This window comes from Chrysemys picta, chromosome 2 (genome assembly GCF_011386835.1).
Source record: "Chrysemys picta bellii isolate R12L10 chromosome 2, ASM1138683v2, whole genome shotgun sequence".
In the NCBI taxonomy this organism is placed as follows: Eukaryota; Metazoa; Chordata; order Testudines; family Emydidae; genus Chrysemys; species Chrysemys picta.
The window spans coordinates 279002459-279023271 of NC_088792.1; the positions used below are offsets into that span (position 1 = coordinate 279002459).

At 46.8% G+C, this 20813-nt stretch overlaps 1 protein-coding gene across 3 annotated transcripts in view; it reads right to left on the minus strand.

Annotated features, from left to right (window-relative positions):
• Positions 1-328: 328 nt before the first annotated feature.
• Positions 329-20813, minus strand: part of COL22A1 (collagen type XXII alpha 1 chain) — a 311922-nt gene continuing 291437 nt past the window's right edge. For all 3 annotated transcript variants that reach the window (XM_065586243.1, XM_024102639.3, XM_024102638.3), the window contains 9 exons: positions 20137-20190; positions 18298-18369; positions 16438-16473; positions 16129-16173; positions 15640-15819; positions 9772-9838; positions 7998-8180; positions 6740-6817; positions 329-6065 (listed from right to left, as the gene is read on the minus strand). In XM_065586243.1, coding sequence (XP_065442315.1) covers positions 5878-6065; positions 6740-6817; positions 7998-8180; positions 9772-9838; positions 15640-15819; positions 16129-16173; positions 16438-16473; positions 18298-18369; positions 20137-20190 — 903 coding nt within the window. In that variant the 3' untranslated portion in view covers positions 329-5877. The remainder of the gene's footprint in view (positions 6066-6739; positions 6818-7997; positions 8181-9771; positions 9839-15639; positions 15820-16128; positions 16174-16437; positions 16474-18297; positions 18370-20136; positions 20191-20813) is intronic.

Consider the following 20813-nt stretch of genomic DNA (forward strand, 5'->3'; position numbering starts at 1 on the left):
ACACGATAAATCGATCCCTGATAGATCGATCGCTACCCGCCGATCCGGCGGGTTGTGAAGACGTGCCCAGAGAATTGAATCCAAGTCTTCTGAGTCCCAGGCTAGCACTTTGCCCACTGCACCATCCTTCCTGTCTACTGAAGCTGATAGTCTTACAGCTAGGGGCGTCTCCCATCTGGTCTTGTGCTCGGCCTATGGATCCGAGTTAGACCCTGCTGCAGCACCCACTGTAGCACTGGAAAACACAAAAGAATTCAGTTTACTCTTCTCCGGGGGCTCGTTTGTTTTTGAACACACACATTTCCAAATAAACAAGCAGAGCGGCTGGTCAACTTTAAATAGTTTAATAATCCCACATTAACAACAAGGGGGAAAAATAAGCTCAGTAAAATAGCACCATGAGACTGAATTGAAAAGAACGATTCACAAATGTCAGGAAGGGAAAATAATTGAACAACAACTAAAGCGTCAGTGAAAAACTAATTCAGGCTGAACGGCTTAACCCACAAATAAAAATCCCTAAATAATTTAACAAACACGTTTATTTCCCCCAGATGATTCTGAGGTTTTCATATTATAGGCAAAAAAAAAAATGTTTGGAATAATAGCCTCTTTATTACGATCACAATAATTTATACACAATTTAAAAAAGCACCGATGCCATCAAATGCACAAACGCTTAGCACCTCTTTTAATATATAAATAAAATATTGTCTGTGTCCCCAACCCTATTTAAACAGCATAGCCCTCCAGCCTCTCTTTTGTAATGCTGAACTGCATTGGGGGGGAAAAGAGCGCTCCTAGCCTGCTGTGCAGATTGTGTAAAAACCTGGCACCCTGCTGGAGCGTGGCGTGTCTAGATCGTAGCACACTTTGCTGAGGAGCGTATCACCGTTCCTAGTTTAGAGCTAGAGACGCTGAGGCACAGGGTGGTAAAGGCAAGAAATGTCAGAGCTGGGTGCATAAAGTCTGGCACCTAAATTAGTTGCTGGTCCTGCAAACACCTACGCACTTGCTTAACTTTAAGCACCGTGAGTAGCCTGATGGACTTCAAGATAAGCACACACATAGGCTTTAGCAGAACTGGGGCCTAAGCGTTCTCCCCAGGGGCGCTAGGGGCAGGCAGCACCTCAGGAAATCAATTATTTAGGTGCCCCAATGCAGCTTTAGGTGCCTACTTTTAACTAACCATTTTCAACCTAGGCCTGCTCCTGTGGCAACTGATGTCAACAGGCAGGGTCCCATTGACCTCACTGGGCACTGGATCAGGCCCTCTGGGAGTCTGTGGCAGATCCAGGTCTCCTAGCTCCAGTCCTGGGCCAAAGCTCCCTGTCTATGGTACGTTTCTCCTACTTGGGCTACTGGAGACAGGCTCAGCTGGTTCCTGAGCTGTGTAAATGCCTTTCAGTGACCAGCAAGTAGGAAGTCGGCTTGACCAAAAGCTCTGAAAACGGAACTGAGCGGCTGCAAAGCCAGCGTAGGGTGGGAGCAGGGGACCAGAATGAGGAAGGAACCCACAGGGGCTCCCCTTTCACTCTGAGTGCCTTCATGGCCAGCACATGGATGCTTATTACGACCTGGTCAAGATTTATAAGCCAAATTCCACGGATCTGAAAACCAGACGCTGGCAGAGTTTCCCTTTTAGGACTCCCCCTTGGTGTCTTCCAGCAGGGCACCTTAACGCGTAGGCCAAACAGGCAACCACCTGGGCCCCCTAGCTAAGGGGATGCTGGAGTAATATTGGGGTGCCTCCAGTCACTCAGCGCAGGTTGGACCTGAGCCTCGTCACTCCAATACCGTGTCCCTGTTCTTCCTTAGATGTGCAACGGGCAGCTTTTGACCTTGGATTTGCAAGAATCCTTACTACAGCTGCCGCAGGGCCTTCTCTGGGGAACTGGCACTGTCAAGGGTCCTGGGGCGTGGGTGGGAACTGAAGATGCTCACTGCAGCTGACGGAACAGAAATAATTAGGAAACAACCCAGGGGGAGGTGGGGAGGAAGGGAGCAATTTGGCTGTGGCACCAATCTCCTCTTCTCCTTGGATACTGATGATCTCATAGCCACGTCTGGGTACGTATGTCCCCGTCTAATCCTTGAAGCAATGGTCATTGTTTTATCGCCAGGCCCAAACTGCTCTTACTTCCAAACCAAGCTGCGCACAGTCTGCTCTCCTATCGCGTGGACTCAGCTATGCTTACGCTAAGTCGCATTTGTTTCAGAGCGGCCGTTTTTGGCATGCTGCTGGAATAAGAAACAGCCACTCTCAGAACCAGTCTAGCCATTTGAGGGCAGACTGCCTTTAAAGGAGAGAAGAATGTTGATTGCAAGAGGCCTTTTAACTAACAGCCACTAAGGGCGAAATCCTGACCTCACTGAAGCCAATTGCAAAACTCTCATTGACTTCAAAGGAGCCAGGATTTTGCCTAAAGAGTTTAGGCTGGAATTTTTGCCTTCTCTATGCAGGCTTTTCTCTCCACAGCGTCTGGCCCTAGCTCCAAGGAACTGAAGCTGTGTCCACAGACGGAGGGAGGGAGGGCTAGATCTCTCTGGTGACCCGACTTGGCCAGCCGTCTCAACTGGCTTTCATCATTTCTAAATCACAAGCTTCATTCCCGGAGGGGGAAAAAAGGCTGGTTTTGCTAAGAAGTGAAGCGCTAGTTCACAGGGTGCCATTAATACTATGCACCCTTTCCCTCACCCCTTAGCAGAATTAATGAGATGTCTCCACATAGGAAGCAAACAGATATTTTACACGTTTTCCCTTTTCATGAAAGCCACCCCGTCATTTTGGAATTGAGGCCAGGTTTTAATCACCCTCTAGTGGGGACTGACACTATGATGATGGGCAAACTATATTCCAATGATTGAGTACTAAAATGCAGGGTTGTTGGAGCCAGGTCGGTCCCAGGATATTAGCCAGACAAGGTGGGTGGGGTAATGTATCTTTTATTGGACCCACTTCTGTTGGCGAGAGAGACAAGCATTGGAGCTTACACAGAGCTAGTAGAGTGCTAGTAGACAGCTGAAACTGAGCAATGTATGTAAGGGAGTTTTTGGAGCTGCAGCGAGTGGTGATAGGAACAGAAAAGAAGCCAACAGTACTGCTCCTCTGCATTGTTAGATGTACAGGGCTCTGACTGAAATCAACAGGAATCTAGCTTAAAATCTGATGGCTAGGTAGTAAGGGATTGGGGTACATGCTTTATTTGGGTACATGCTTTATTTTTTTTACTTAAGTGCTCTTTGCAGAGGGCAATTGTTCATTTCAGGTCTGTGCGTGGGCCATCCAATTCTTCTAATCGCCATGAAAGATGCAGATGTGCCTCTTATTGTAAGAACAGCAGCCTCTTGGCAAAAGTGCATGCAAATTTCCAAGATCTAGAGGCCACGAGAAAAGTAAAAAATCTCTCCCCAGCTCAAGCAGTCACTCTTCCCGAGCTCCAAGTGCCCTCATAATTCGATTCCACTGCATAGTCTCATGGAAAGAAAATGGCCTGAATCTTATTAAACAAGAACCTTTTTATACATTTCCCACTAACCCAGTGTACAGGATCCTGACTACGTGAAAACCGGTGCTGCCTGGTTGTCAGCCATGTACAGCATGTGGGTATGTACATCACTAGACATGATTTACAGAGAGTCTGGTGAGTTACAGTAGTGACAGCAGTGAATGTCACATTAGCATGGCCCAGTTAACATGCCTGACTTCTGTAAAACCTGACTGCTGCCATGATGTCTATCGGCAATGATGTCTCGTGCTACCAAGTGCTTTCTTGGGTGTGAAGTGTTCCCATTGGAGTACGTGAATTGTATCCTAGCCTGGCCTGGCCAGGCCAGCATGGTGCTGTTAAATACTTGACCAACAGGCCTGTTTGATGTTGAAATATAGACAATAAAATAATGGAACTACAGGGGACTGGCTGGTGAAGAAGTGCATCAGTAGATATGCTCTCTTGACTTACTTGTAAGCAACAAACCCTTTGCTGCATAATATTTTCACTTTTACTAGTCTTTATAAAGCAAAAGGAAGCCACGGGTTATTTGCACCGGGGTGACACGCTTGCAATCTACAGAGGAAAGGTTTTAACCATGGTACTTGATCTGTTATTTTTATTTCATGTTTAATGACCAACATATGACATGCCTTGGGAAGGGATCCAATGTGTCAAAATAGTTCTCTCTGTACAGTGCACACTGCTATATGTCTGTGATGGATCCAAGCCCGCAGCTTCTGGCGTCTGTTCAGTTTAAATAACTTGGAAGCACACGCAGTTAGGTGAATGTGTATGCTAGGAATGGACTTTTAAAGAGACCTCCCATTTAGGCATCCGAAAAACCTGCCCAGATTTTCAGAAGCGCTCAGCACTCAACAGCAACTGTTGAGGGCACTGGAGAATGTCCCACCCTCATTGAAAACAATGTGAGCGGCTGTGTACTTAGCGCTCTTGAAAACCTGGGAACTTCATTCAAGTGCCTTCACAGGAGCTGAGTTTTTCTAAAAATCTGCCCAGATGGTGCTGATCACATTTGAAAATCTGTCCCGTGTGTGTGCGTGCAGGGGTTTAGAATGAGGAAGGGCCTATTGTAGAAGCAACTATCTTCTCAAAACCCAGCCTGGCCTATCCAATTCTTTACTCTCCCTGTATAGATGTACATTGATTTCTGCAGTCAGGTGACCCCCTTGTTTTAGGAGCTAGTTTTGGGGGGCAGGTGTTATTGACCTCTTGGCACATATAATTTCCTTTAATTCATTGATTCTCCAAATGCTTCATTGTGCTGGCCTTTCTATTGAAAACAGCACTCCAGTCTACTTCCCCTTCCAAGAGGCTACCCTGCTTTGCCTGTGTCCCCGTGAATCATCAGATATGGTGGCCTGCAGATAATAGTACATCTTCTGGCCAGAAGGGACCAAGATAATCACCTAGTCCAACCTTCTACAAACCATAATACCAGCCAATACCTGGAGGATCCCTGTGTTAACTTTAATGGACGTTGTCCATGCCCTCACTGCAGAGCAGGAATAGAACTCTACTAGCTCAAGAAGTCAAGGAGCACAAACGTGCTGGCTGTTTGCAGAGGCATCTTCTTGACAGTCTGAGCACAGGCCCCAATTACCAGGAATAAAATCTTTGCCTTTTGGAGTGGAACTAAAGAACATGTACAGGGCACGGGGAGAGCAATTATACTGGAAACAGAATCACTCTTCATGTCATCAGCTCTCCCTTACCTTCTTTTCAGAGCCTTGCTCATGCCCAGAAAGCCTGTCAAGTGGCTATTTATGATTAACGTTTGTGTCCTTTCTGAGCAAGGAGAACATTACATTTAGTACAGCAGTTCTGGGAAATCCAGCGCTTGTTGTCTGTAACTGATTGTCCATTGTGAACTGAATGCATTGGAGACTAGCTCTTTGTCAGCCTCCCCGGGCCATCTTCCCCCCAATGTTTTTCAGCAGCTTGCCCCTGCTGTAGGCTTGTTTCTCACAGTCACTAGCATGCACTGATATTGTCATATTAGAACTTGGGAATGAAGTCTGGAAAAGAACTCACCCAGCTGAGCAGAGGTTTTGGCACTCACATGGGTTCTGTATAAACAACAATGGCTATGCTAGGTCTCAATATTATATGTAAAAATGTATTTTTAATTTTTTAATATGCCCTGATGTTAGAGAGAACAAAACCAAACACATTCCTCACATCAACAACAAAATAATAAAAATAATAATTAATAATAATCTGACCGACCGGCAGCATTCGTTGGCTTTGATCATCTCAAAGGCCTCCCATAAAGAAACGCAACTAGGGAACAATCCAAGAGCTCCTGGTAGGCGTGTTGAATTCAAGTTTCAGAAACCAGTCCGGAGAGAGTCCCCAGGGCTGCCTAGGGCCCTTTGACATTGCCAGGCCGGGCGGCCAGACTTGCATAGTAAGCACACTGAGAGGGATCGCACTGCCCACTGGTTCCTGGAGGTCCCTGTGGGCCCATGAGGCCTGGCACTCCAGCTTCCCCTTGTGGGCCTGGTGCTCCTGGCATCCCATCTTTGCCATAGCCAGGTTCCCCTGGGAGGCCTGGAATGAAAACAAAGGACCATTATTCCCAGGGGATGACTCAGCAAGGCCACACCACATGAGAAGGGCCCAGCACCCAGGCTGGGACCTGGAGATGAACTTCTGCCAAGTGCGGAGGTGTTTGGCTCCGCCCCATCTCTCCGGGCCATGCCCAGTCTGAGGTACTTCCCCACATGTCGCTCGTAGCAATGCTCACTTCCCTCCCTGAACATTTCCCCGCCTGGCAGTACCAGAATCAGGAACACCTCAGGACACAGCTGCTGTAACACAGGGAGCACAATGTGGAGCCTGGCAGCCAAATGTGGCACATGGAGTCATAAAACACAGCCCATGTGGCCTTCTCCCTGCAGCTGCAGGGCGAAGAGAAGGTCGGATCAATCACTGGTATCACAACTAGCAAATGCTGTTTATCTATCAACAATGACAGCGTGTCACGGTTGTGCGCTTGAACCACAATGTTTGGCTCGGGGCTTTCCCGGTATCTGAGGCTGCTTGGATGTGTGGGTTTGGTTCAGCTAGAAAAGGATCAATACAAGTATCTGCAAAGGAGGTGTGGCACTCTGGCTACTGGCATGTTCGCAACACCACTCCTGGTGTCACTAAGTTTGGGAGTGTTGGCAATTAGCCTATTCCAAGAGGCACAATGCTCCTGGCAATATTAACAAACAACCCACCTGGAATTCCTGGAGGACCAATTTCACCCCTCTGACCAACACCAGGATCTCCTCTTTCACCCTTCACACCTCTTTCACCTGGAGGATAAAATCCAAACGGGTTACTGTGCACTGCACAAGCAAAAGATGCCACAAGGGGGCACCAATCCTGACTGGAGGCATGAGGCCCCACTGCAATATAAATAAATATTCCTGTTAGAGACTCTGTGCAAAATGCTGCTGCTGTGGGAACACATTCGCCCCCCCGTTCCTAGCTGATATATGATATCTGCTGGGATAAGCACCTAGCCAGCTCAGACTGTGACTGGCCCTTGAGTGGGCGGAGAGCTCCAGGAGCCTCTCCCGCATTCTTCGAAGGCCCTGTGCAAAGGTCAGCCACATTCACCTCTCCTCTGCTCGCTCTTAAGTGTTTGGCGGGATGAGGGTCAGAGTGGGGTCCAGAGCGACCCTGGCAGGCTCCAGCCATTGTCTATCTGACCTAAAGGCATGCGTATGCAGAGACTTAGCGCATGACAAGCTGGAATGTAAATCCATAGCGCTGTAGCCAGCAGTGCCCCAGTAGCCGTGTGGACCCTGCTACTGTGCAGTAAAAATTCCAGGAGGCACCTTGACCTGCTGCCGTTTCATTGTTCTGAGCAATGCCGAGTCATCCCAAAGCAACAGCATGACACCGTGATGGGACACTGAAATGAGGGAGAGCTCTGTCCAAATTCTCAAGACATACTTTACGCTGAACATTTCTGAGAATCACAGTTTGTGAAACGAAGCAAAAAAAGTTGATACAAAGAGTCCACTGCGGATACTGAAAAATGAAAAAGTCTCTTTATAAATCAGCAGAACAAAGCAGTTCTCGCTGCTCCATTTACCCCTGCCAGGGCCGGCTCTGGCTTTTTGGCCGCCCCAAGCAAAAAAAAAAAAAAAAAAAAACCTGCGGCGCGGCCGGAGCGCGGGTGTAGGGGGACCGGGGAGGGAGCGGCGGGAGAGAGAGAGAAGGGGGCGGCCAGGGCTACAGCAGGGGCGCTGCCACGCGGCTCATCCCGCTGCGCCGCCTCCTGCCGCCTGCCACGAGGGCTCCGCTCCAGTCGGCGGGGAGGGAAGAAGAGGACTGCCCTGCAGGGCGCTCTGGTTCTCCACGCCGCCGCCCCCTACAGGGCGGCCGGAGCGGAACAAGAGCAAAAAAAAAAGCGGCTGTGCCACCCTAGGATTGGGCAGAATGCCACCTCCAACAATCTGCCGCCCCAAGCACCAGCTTACTCACCTTTTGGACCCACTGGTCCTGATGGCCCTTCAGATCCTGTCTGTCCAGGTCGGCCGGGCTCTCCTGGAGGGCCAGGTCTTCCTGGGAGCCCTTCCTTACCGGGAGACCCCGGAGGCCCTGGCCTGCCTTGGGGTGCTTTAACGTGCGCTGGCTGCATCTGAGCCATGAGATAGGCTAGTTTTGCTGAGGATAGACAGAGGTGGTTTTGTTAGGTTAGAAAGTCACTGCTCTGCGAGACAAGGGATTGCAGGCAATAGGGCCAATGAAAGATTGTGTTTTCCCAGCCCAACTCTTAGCACTTAACAGACGACTTACCCTGCCTTCCCCACACACTTCTTCAGCACCAGCTATGATGGTGCCTCCCCCACAACCTACACCAGTTTAACCTACTACCCTGTTGCTCCTGCAGTTAAGAACTTTTTCTGAATCTCTCTCTCAGACTTTTCCTTCCTCTCCCCCATCTCATGGCTCCTTGTCCTACTGGCTTCTAGGACTGGTTACTTCCTTTCCCTCAGCTGCATAGTTACCCGGCCGGGATTATTAGCACTGTGATCATTTCCCCACTGAAAGGAAGAGCTTGTTACTAGTATCCTATCACGGAGCATGAGATAAGGCAGGTGACATGGTTCACTCTAGGGAGAGGGGATTTCTTTTCTTTCTGGGGCAGCCAGGCCCGAGACGGGCACCTTGGCCCTGACTCAAGGGTTGTGTAGACAGAAAGTGGGACTCCGCCATTTCCCTGTGCCAGCACTTTCTCCTGTTTTTCCAGCACACACCAGGATGGCAGCTGCCAGATTCCAGAAGCCCCCCAAACATACTAAACTCATGACAAAAAGCTCTCATAGGAGGGAAGGGCAGGTTGGAGCTCAGGGTTCCATTAGCTGACCCCGAACAGAAAGGACTTTCATGCCAGGGAAGTCTTTTAAACCAATGGAAGTGTTAAAGCATGTAAAAGATGAATTGAATCTTTTCCTTTCACGGTGACCATTGACTAACATGGAGGCAAATCCTGCCCACCAGCACTGAACGGAGCAAAATGCAGAAAAAAATGCCCTGTTCCCGCTGCTCCAGAGTTTGTGGGGAGAGCAGACAGGAGAGAGTCCATGCAACGGGACTCTTCACCCCATTGTGTGGCATGGAGCCAAGCTTTGCAGTGACCTCGGTGCTGGAGCATGGTGGAGGTTTGTGGGCAGGTTGGGGGAGTGGCCAAGGCATGGGCTGTAGTTCTGCCCTCAGTTCATAGACACTGCATGAAGCATCAGGCTGCATCTGCTATTCCTTCTCCCATCCAGTTGTGTTCTGGATGCCACCAGCACATTAGCCGGAGCCCACAGCCTTTTGACTCAGCCTCTGTGCTTTCTTCCAGGAATTTGCCCCAAAATAATGTTGCTGCTCCCTCCCTCCCGACCTTCTCTCCCCACGTGATCCCACAGTGAAGTCACAATGCTGGGTTTGTGATATCATAGTCATTTCCTTGGCAACGGGTTGTGATGCGATAAGCACAGGCTTTGTGCCCAATGGGACAGAAGGAGAACGTGGGCTGGGAGGGAGAAAGCCCTTGTACTAACACAAGCACCTTCAATAACAGCAACTAGACGAATGTTGGCCAAGGCCATTTCACTTCACACGTCTCCTTTCCCCAAGTTGCTCCCATCTCAAAGTTGCCCTTTAACAGCTGGGAAAAGTGGGGGCACAAATCACATGCTCGGGAGCTGTACAAAGCATCTTCTGGAACCTCAGAGGTTTCGGTGGCTTGCCCGGTACCGACACTTACCATCTAGCTGCTTTCCTAACTCCTCTTGGATGAGCCGTCTCAGAGTCTCCAGCGATGGAGAGTCCCCCTAGGGAGAAGAGTGAGAGCATGGTGATAATCACAGCAAGAACCGCAAACAAAAACCTCTTCACCTGAGGGTTATTGGAGAAGCTACCGTAGGCTTGAGTCGCCAGTGCTGAAGAATCTGCCTGCAGGAAGGGAAGCTCACAGGGGCACAACCTGCCTACAATTCCCACCCTGCTGGGAAGCCCAGCACTGGATTCATTGGTTCAATGCATCTCCAGGTCAACGCCCACCACCAGGAGCATCAGGCGGAGATTAAAACTGCCTTCCCCTAGAGGGACCCATAGGAAGACCATAGTGAAAATACTGCCCCCTTCCTAAATGTGAATCTTCCTAGAGAAGGAGCTCCCCCAAAGGTGTGTGCCGTGTGTGACCCTCCTGCACCCAAGGGGGCAATCAAACCCAGTATCTAGACTTGTGTGTTATAAACATTAACACAGAATGATAGTGTAGCATCCTGACCTCATGTGGACTGGAACTAACTAGAATGTTCACATGAAACCCCACCCAGCAAGCAAGTCACAGTTTCTTCCTGGCTTCAATTCCTTTTTGATTTCTGGCCAGATGAAATTTGAAAGCGATTTCTAAATTGTACAGAGCGAATAATTATGTACTACCTGCCTAAATTCCCCACTGCAGTAGCAGTCTTTTTCACTTCCTGTCCCCTGCTCGTTTGCGCTGGTGAAGTGTGCTGTTCAACAGCTGTTGCATTGCGTCAGAAGTGGATGCATTTCGGGGTACAACATTGTATACTCGGTGCTGTACATCACTTTTATAAAAAGCTTTATGACCCTTCTGAGACTGAAGTTCTTATTTTTCATTATTGATTGTAGCACCCATGAAACATTTTTAAAAATATTGAAAGATTTCATGTTATTACAATTTTTTAATTAAAAAATTCTTGCCCAAATATGGACTATTTAGTCCTTTTGCTGCCTATCTCCAGCCACGGGTTTAGCATAATGTAAAGACTTTGTCCAGCAGTATCAATAGAAATGACCTCATTTTAATCACCATTCACTTAGAATGCCTCTTGCTGATGGATTCAGAAAATATTTGTCAAAATTTAGAGATCACTTCCTAAGCCCCGAAAAGGAATTGTGGATTGTTTTGTTAGGGCTTTTTTTTTAAAGTTCATTACTTTTAATTGCTTTAATTATTCATAACCCATACTATGTTTCATCATGTGTCTTCCATGTGGCTGGGCAAAGATGTGCTTTGTCTAAAATTTACCTGTTCTTTACGTGAGGGGCAATTTCACATTCAATACTTATGAGGTAAAAGCCTCAAGGCAGAATTAATTTCTCAAAACATTTAGTCTGCTTTACTACTATCAAATATTTGTCTTCACCCTTCTAAATACTGAGCCTACAGCACTTTAGATTAGTAGAGTGTTCTTTTTGTTACACAGAACAAATTATTCAAATATAATATGATCTCATGAATTTTGATGCGCTGGTTCCAATAATATATCCAGGAATATATCAAGGGTCTCTGTAGTCCAGTATCCTCCGTTGTATTTAGATGGAATATATGGACCAAAGGTGTTAACATAACCCAGACACTGTTCAATATTAAACAGCGTTAAACAAGGTTTGTGGCTTGACATACAGACACCTCAAGCCTGCTTATTACCATGATAAATACACCATTTAAAATCCTTTTCACCTTTTATTAAAGCTACAGAAGAAGAAGGAAAAACAGTTACAGCATTTGAAATGTAAAGGATTAAGTCAGGCTTTCATTTTAACAACATCCCTTGTTCCCTTTAGAGGATGTTGACTTTCACTTGCAATCTCACTTCTGGATAAAACACAGGCACAGCACACAGTCTTCTCAGCCATGCCAAGACCTGGCAAAGTTGTACCTGCATCGGGCTGTTTAGGACATTGTTTTAGCTGCCTTTTTCTGGTGATGGGGCTTCCAGCAGTGTTGCAAACAATAAAGTCTTGGCCAGGTAGGCCAGACTCTTATTAGACAGAAGAAAAAGGCGGCGAGAGATAGAAAAGAGAAGAAATAAGTTGGGGAAGGCAAAGGACACATTAGGGCGTGAGATGAAGTCTCACACCCCAGTTTGTATTTGGGATTTAGCCGAAGCTGTCCCCTGAGTCCCTCTCTCTGGCCTGGTCTGGTCAGGACATCTTTCGGGATTTGGATGAAGGTGGTCCGGTCTGGGATTCCAGAGGATAGTGGGGGGAGCGGGTTGGCAGCCACAATGGTGAAGTTCACTCCAATAGCTATTTTTTCTCCAAAAGCCTTTCTTTAAGAACCCGAAAAGGGAGCGATGGGCAGAATAGCCCATACCCCCTCATTATTTTGCCCATTAATTAGGTCTAATATCCCACATACCAATTTTGGTTCACAGCTTTTCGATCTCACTCTGTTCTTGTTTACCAGGCATGATCTTAACACAGTCCTTGAGTTAGACCAGTAGGCCTTTTGGAGTGGACTTTCATACATTTGTTGTGATAGGTTATTCTGACATCTCACGAACTTCCACTCCTTACAGCTGAGCTCACAGTTAGGGTAAATTGGTAGGCCCACATATCACAATACCTCGCTCTGAGACTGGCCACCACCAGAGGAAGGTGTAAAGCCCTGTGTGGACAATTAGGCTGTAACATGCTTATGTAGGGAGTTTCTTCCTGACTCTAGACACGTAGGGATATGTCTAGAGTGCAGTTAAACATCCATGGCTGGTCCATGTCAAGTGACTCGGGTTCACAGGGTTCAGGCTATGGGGCTGTAAGATTGCAGTGTAGATGTTCAGGCTTGGGCTGGAGCCCGAGCTCTGGGATCCCCTGAAGCATTAGGTTTGATATTCTTCATTTATTTTTATCTTACTTAGTGTAAGTATCTACTCTTTTAATCCGACTGCACTCATTGTTTAAATAAAAGCTGGTGGACCAGAGTTCTGTGGGGATGTATCATCCCTACACCAACCTAATGGAAAGTTCCATGAGGAGGTAAGGGTCACGATGGGACACTTGCAAGGTAATAAATCATGGCCTTATGTAAGGCCCCCCTGGTGGTCTAGGGATTATATAAGATGAGGTAAACAAATCATGGCCTTATGTAAGGCCCCCTGGTGGTTTAGGGATTATATAAGATAAGGTAAACAAGGTAATAAATCATGGCCTTATGTAAGGAACGGTTGAACCAATCGGTGTGGGGCTATACATGTGATAAACACATGATTCTCCTTCTTGTCCAATCCGTAGATGTGTGATTATAGCCTAATTGTGTTATGTAATGTTAAGAAAAACTATAAAAGAAAGCTTGTAATAAACAGAATGGGATTCAGCCTGCAACCACAGTGGTCGTGTGCTTTATCTGCTCCGCATGGAACCCCACAAATGGTGACCCCGACGTGATTCGGCTTGGACATCAAGGCAGCCAGGACTTTGCCCAGAGTGAGCTAGCAGAGATCATACTAGACACAGCCGCCAGTGGAGCAGGGATCAATGTTCTCAAACAGTAGACCCAACAGGTGTTGTCTCAAAAGCTAAGCAAAGAGAAAGCAGATCCAACCAGAAAAAGGATCTGAGTGGTCAGACTCTATGTCATCTCTCATGAAGAAACTGGAACAATTAAATTTAGATAGTAAAGAGGCTCTCAGTGCTGGCTCTTCTCCTTCCAGCACTCCTTCTACCAAAAAGTGCAAACAGCCGTGCCCTGTTAAGGTGGAAACAGGCCTTCTTCACAAAGATCATCAAAGAAAGGGAATCTGTGGAAATAAGAGGGCAGGCTACCAAGATTTAGATGGTTTGCCAAGCTCAGTGTCAACTGGAGCACGACCAAAAACTGAAGCGTTCGGTGAAGAAAAGGCGGAGGTGGCAGCCGCGGCAGGAGGTACCGGAGGATACCGGCTCCTGGTCGTCCGAGAGAGACGTTCGTGAGCTCACAGGTGAGCGGCTGCATTTAATAAAATGGGCTCTGCTTTGTCTGCAGAGGAGGAGACGGTGCATGATTTTTTATTACGCATCGCTAAAAAGCGGGGAGAGAAGCTTCCCTCTGACGCGTTGTCCCGTTTGTTGAAATGGGAGCAGAAACACGGGAATGTACAAACAGGGCCTTCAGCTACAGGACATGCTGAATCAGTTGTCCCATTTGGCCGGTGAGAGCCATCCCCCGCAGTCCCACACATTGCGAGCCCTGAACCAGCCCGGCTTTCCTGTCACCAATAATGTTTGTACCCCAGAGTTCCGGGCGGAGTTCCCGGGGCAGGGTGAGCAGTTGCAGAATAGGTTAAAAAGAATGGCGGAGCCAGGCTTATCTAACTTTAAAAGGACATATAGGAAAAAACCACCGGATAAGATCCCTCCAGCAGATGCTACCCAAACACCATGCCGCCACGCAGAAGCCAAACGACGACCCCGCGGCACCGGACCTGCACTTGTTGTTTGTCACAGCCTAAACACCTAATAATGCTGTACTTCTTTTTGTTCGGACTCCTTATTATAGGAGCAGGGGTCTTTGTATGTCCAAACTCTGTACCTTTTGTTAACCCACGACAAAATGTTTGGGTCACCTGGGCAAACCAAACTGGCCAAGAAGCCCTTTTTGCTTGTCCATGGCCACCCCATCGGATCCCTTTAAAATATGTCTTATTGGCTATCCTTATTTACACCCCAATGGTTTTCATGGGCATTTATGTAATATTACGTTTCTTAAAAAGTTCCTTATTTAAGAAAAAGGGGGGAGGTGTGGGGATGTATCATCCCTACACCAACCTAATGGAAAGTTCCATGAGGAGGTAAGGGTCACGATGGGACACTTGCAAGGTAATAAATCATGGCCTTATGTAAGGCCCCCCTGGTGGTCTAGGGATTATATAAGATGAGGTAAACAAATCATGGCCTTATGTAAGGCCCCCTGGTGGTTTAGGGATTATATAAGATAAGGTAAACAAGGTAATAAATCATGGCCTTATGTAAGGAACGGTTGAACCAATCGGTGTGGGGCTATACATGTGATAAACACATGATTCTCCTTCTTGTCCAATCCGTAGATGTGTGATTATAGCCTAATTGTGTTATGTAATGTTAAGAAAAACTATAAAAGAAAGCTTGTAATAAACAGAATGGGATTCAGCCTGCAACCACAGTGGTCGTGTGCTTTATCTGCTCCGCATGGAACCCCACAGAGTTCCACATGCATTTTCCTGTCTGACAATATCTTATATTTATACACCAAATTTCAAATTGAAGGATCCTAAAGAGCTTTTACCAGAAATGAATCACTCAACTTGCCAATATAATGCATCCACCTCTGGGGTGGAACAGGGCACCTGTTAAACACCACACAGCGAGGCTATGCAGCAGTTTAGTATAGGAAGTGAAGGAGATCATAACCATCTCACATCAGGAGCTTTAGGCCACCAACATTTTTCTTTCCCAAACTGAAATTTGCCAACACCCCCTGAATTAACTCTCTCTATTTTTGCAAAAATGAGCATGGGAATTTTAATGACCTCAGTTGTCCAAGATCTCAGTTTCATGCCTCAGTTGAAAAACGCTACGGTACGACAGACATTTTATTCAAATATTGTTTAGCGGGAGACACCTCCCTTCCCCCCGGAGATGCAGCATCTCTTCATTGAGTGCAGGGGATTCAGAGCAGTAGCAGGTAATGATGCCGTACGTGCATTGCATGCGTACATAACATAGGAAGCACGTGTTGACAGCATTGCAGGATAAACTGAGGCACCTCACAGGCAGCTAGGCAATAACGTCGGGCTGTGCTCATGTCATTAAGGGAGTGTTTTTATAAGACTCTTTGGAAGCTCACGGCTGCCACTCTTACCCTGGGCCCGGGGAAGCCTGGCTGTCCTGGGGGCCCTGGAGGTCCAGCTGGCCCACTGTCTCCTGGTGTTCCTTGGGGACCCATCAATCCAGTGTGGCCTTTATGGCCAGGTATGCCAGGATCCCCAGGCAGACCTTTCTCTCCCTGTGGGCCTTTGTCACCTTTGACGCCAGGATCTCCCTATGAGACAAAACCAGCATATCAAGACAGAGAAGAACACGTCCCTTCTCCCCCCGCCTAATGAAACACATTACTGAGCACAGTGGAGCACTTCTGACCACAGAAATGGGCAAGTATACGGAGTAAAGCCTCGGGTACATTACCAAGTGTTACTGATGTAGAAGGATTAATGATGTAGTGGCCCGAGGCAGCAGTGTAGACCTCTGTGGGCTGCACTTAGCCAATAGGCTGCACTTGGACGGCAAGCATCTAATTTGTTTTTATTATTTTAGCGCAGCAAAGTAATGCTAATAACACTTCTCAACACACCCTGTCTCCTTTGGGTCCATGGTTGCCTGGTTTCCCGGCTGCGCCCTGGAATGAAATAATAGACACGAGTATTCAAGAGCTATTCATGTACGGAATTAATGACAGGATGCTTCCCCTTGTGATGGCACCCAGGCCCTCAGGAAAATGAAGTCCTGTATATGCCACAATTCCCTGGGTGCTCTAGATTTATTTAATGTTTTCAAACCAGTAACTCAAGAACAAAATAATGCAACCCCAGTAAGCATGCCTGAGACTACCGTTGAACCTAGACACCATCCGTGCTCTCAACCAGGTGGGAACTAAACTCACCTCTTTTCCTGGGGGCCCCTTCTCTCCCGAATCTCCCTAAGAGACATAAAGAAAGTACATATCTCACAACACTGACAATATCACAACACCGCGGGCAGTCTGAAATCAGACACAAACTACCAGTCCTGATTGTTATCTCAGAAGTGAGGTGGTTTCACTTGCACTATTTGGACTGGATAATGTTGAGTCAAGCAGAAAATGCTGTAGATCGTTTATCCTTGGATCTCTGATACTCTGTCGCCAAGTGTCATATTCCAGATTGGTAAGCCAGGACTGAGATGAGTCAACACAAACTAAAGAGAGTTCCTATGGCCAAAGTGTATCTCCAAATATACTGCACACTGCGTGAACATTCCTAAATGTAGAGAAACAGTCAGTCATTCCTACAGGCCGAGCAAAGATGTTGAGATGGATGTATTGTTAACAGGGGTTTCTGGCTTTTGGTGCCATACAATTCACTTTGATTCTGAATGTCTCAACAGCCTCTCATACGTTTTCTTGAGCTAGTTTACTGAATTCTCAGTTAGCTCAGTTGGGTTTCAATAAAGCACAAATAAACCCATTTACCACTCTTCTCTTCTGCATATACCATATTAGAATAAAAAGAGCATTATCATGTCTCTATTTTAGCATTCTCTGCGGGATCTACTACTACAGCATTGCAGCACAGGATTGAAAAGCAACACCAGCATTTTGGCCATTGCTAAATTCTGAGCATATCTCTCACAACTAATGGAACTAGAAAAGGACTTGTCTGTAAAAGCCATAGGTCAAATTATGTGTAAACCTACAACCCTTGAAACACCCCTGCCCCCCTTATTATATTTATAGTGTGTTTGTGTGTGTGTGTAATTGATATATATCTCTGATGAACTGGAAGCGCATGTAATCAGTTGCACAGGCATGGGGTATATTTATTACATATCAGTGCAACCAATCACATGCTGAGGGTTACATCACCTGCCAACCAAACCAAAACTGGGACTTATTCCAACATTCCAAAACTCCAGAGCAGCTTTAAACAGCCACTTTATTATTTTTTTAAACAAACTTGCAAGGGAAAATGGTTCTTCCTTCTCTTACTTTCCATTAAAAAAATGACTTCAACTTAAGACTCAGGCCAGGGAAGATTCAGTTCTGCAGTAGTGTCATTAAAGTCTGTTACCTTGTGTCACTGCAGGGTTGGAAACAAAAACATTAACTAACTGGGAAGGGGAGATTCCCAGCTTCTCAATGGGATCCAACATTTGCTTCTAGGCCTGAAAGGGCCCAACACACTGGATTTTAAGGTTGTGATATTTTTATGGCTAGAAGAGGTGTTAGATAATGTTTGGAGGTATTTTAAGGATGAGTTGCAATGTACCTCTATCGCTGAGCCTTAGACAGTTGGTCTCAAGGTAACTAGGGACTTTAGCCTTAGGTAAAGGAATACAAGAATTAGTCTGAATATTGTTACTCGCTCTAATACATTCCTGATGTAGCTCTTCCGTAATACCCGTGTCCCATGCGGAACGCTCTAGTGAGTAATGCGACTACCCCAAACTCACGCTGTGCAAAGCATTTGAACCGTCCCTTTGTGAATGCCACATCCATATGCAGGGCCTTGTGAGAGGTGTCCTTGCTACAAATGAGATTATCCTCCTTCGGTAAGCTATGGAAAAGACTATAGTTCTCTTTGGAAAGAATACCCTGGGCCCCTTGGAATAGAGAGGGGGCTCTTTGGGAGTTATCTGGATACACAAGGCTCTCGCCTGTGTTTTTGACAACGTGACATTTTGTCCTTCCTTCCTCCAGGTTCAAGAGTCAAAACCAGGCAGTGGGTGACGAACGACTGCTTGGCATCACCAAACAGATACTTACTGGAGGGCCTCGGGGCCCAATGAAGCCAGGAAGTCCAGGGCTGCCATTTTCTCCTTTGTTTCCTTTTGGACCCTTAGGAAACAAAATGAAACATAAACACCAGCAGCTCCTTCCCCCATCACCTCTTCTGAAAAGCCTTCGTGTATCGAGAGACTTGAATCCTCATCTTCCCCTCCCATTTCTTCTTAAAACCAAGTCCTGAAACACTAGGTTTGTCACCGCACAGTGCACTGCTTAGGACATTAGTCTGAGTTCCCAGAGAACTGGAAATAAGCTATGCCTGGGCCCACAGAAGGAGATACCTCCTGCTCTAAGCTTGCTGTGGGGGCAGCCTGTTGTGTTGGGGAGTAAGGATCATTTTACTGATGTTAGTGAAGGGGGATAATATCAATGAGACCAAAGCCAATCGTGCCGACCAATACTGTGTCATTGTTAAGAACATAAGAATGGCCATACTAGGTCAGACCAATGGTCCATCTAGCCCAATATCCTGTCTGTCAACAGTGGCCGGTGCCACATACTTCAGAGAGAATGAACAGAACAGGGCAGTTATTGAATCATCCAGTCCCAAATACTGGCATTTGGAGGTTTAGGGCTATCCAGAACATGGGGTTGCATCCCCGACCATCTTCGCCAATAGCCATTGATGGACCTTGTGACAGTCTGTACTATGTTCACCCTTTTTACAAGACCATGATAAACTTTGTACAAAGTATGTCTTGTGAGGTATCATTTGAAAACTCAAAATCTGCTGAACATTATCATCATGGTACAATATGTGTGGTATCAATGTATGTAAAATTATAAGATTCTGCTGTATGGCATTACTAAGTTTATAAAGACAGGCCCAAACCAGTTCTTCAGAGACAAAAGCCACACTGACGCCCCAGCCAAGTATCGACAAAGTCAAGGGGACTATCACCTAGTTAAACAGTTATTCTTTGTCAGGAAGACGAGTATGGGTGAGAACTTTACATATTGGCAATGGAAACAGCTGAAGGTCCCATGGAAACAGACTGGCTGTTGCCTGAACCCCAGCTGGAGATAATCCTCAAAGAGGGGAGAATGGGATAAGAATAGAGAACACACACACCACAAATTATCTCTCTCCCCTCATCTCTACTCATGGAAGCTACAACGTTAGAAAGACAAAGGAAGCATCAAGAACAGGAGTACTTGTGGCACCTTAGAGACTAACAAATTTATTAGAGCATAAGCTTTCGTGGGCTACAGCCCACTTCTTCGGATGCATAAGGAAGCATTGTTGAACTGAGGGGGACGTCCTGACTCCTACTGGTTACACTCTCGGCCTTTATATGGACCTGAAATCCCAGTGAGTCATAACGTTAGGATAGAGGAGCCCCAGTGACCACGAATTTCATTACAGGGACTGAGCGCAATGCTTTACTATAACTAACTGCTGAACCCAAGAGCAACTTTGGGGAACAGAACAAAAGCCTCCTCAGAGGCCTTCTTGCACCTCAATGCTCGCAGGCTGGTCTCACATACAAACTGGCACCTGTGAGGTCTGTCCCCTTCTGTGACCTTGCTTTAAACTGTTGCCTGCTGTTTTCCAGAAGGTCTTGGGTAAGTTGCTCTAATGCTACTCTTCCCTCTCTGCAGAGGCTGCTGCCAGCTCCTCCAGGCCTCTCAGCCTCCGTGTTGCACTCTGTGGGGGGCTGCACATCGCCCCTCTGAGAGGCCATCTACTGGGCCGGATTTAATACATTTTTAAGGATGCGACATGTAACTCTTCTCTCCGAGCTGGGTTATAAATTGTCCCCGTAACAGTCTCAACCTCCCTGGCTCGCTGTGGGTGTACACGGCTGAGGTACTTACTGGGTTACCTGCAAGGCCAGCTTCCCCTGGGGTGCCGGGTGAGCCATTCTTGCCCTGGATTGAGGGGAAAAGAACAGATTTGGAATCAAAAAGGATACAGCTCAGAGCTTCTTTGTGGCTACACATTTTTCCTGGACAGTGCAGGCTCTTTCCTGGAAAGGTCTTCTCCACTGCCTCCAGGACACTGCCATCCAGCCTCTAATGTGGTGACCTGATACTATGGTGATGGACACATTAGAGAACTCTGGTCAGGTGGCTAGATATAACCCTTACCCTGATTAGGACAGAATTCTTGTAATAGGCAATAGTACATGTCTACTGGCTAAAGCCTAATAAATGGTTAAAAAGAGAGTACAAATCATTCATTGGTGATAACAGGTAGTAACCACAGAGAGCCATGTGAGTGACTGTCAATCTTATGCTGCCACCTTGAATAGTACGGATGAGGAATGCTTATATGATACCTCTCATCCTGGTGCTCAGACTTTACAAACCACAAGCACAATTCTCCTCTGGGATCAACGTGTAAAGACACAGCTCCGACATTCTCCACTCAGAGATCACTTTGGCCACCCCTGAAAAGCAGCCACCTCCGTTCAACAGTGTGCAGCAAAATGGCACATGAGTTAGTTCAGAATGGAGAGTAAGAAAAGCTTCTCCCAGTATTTCACATCCAT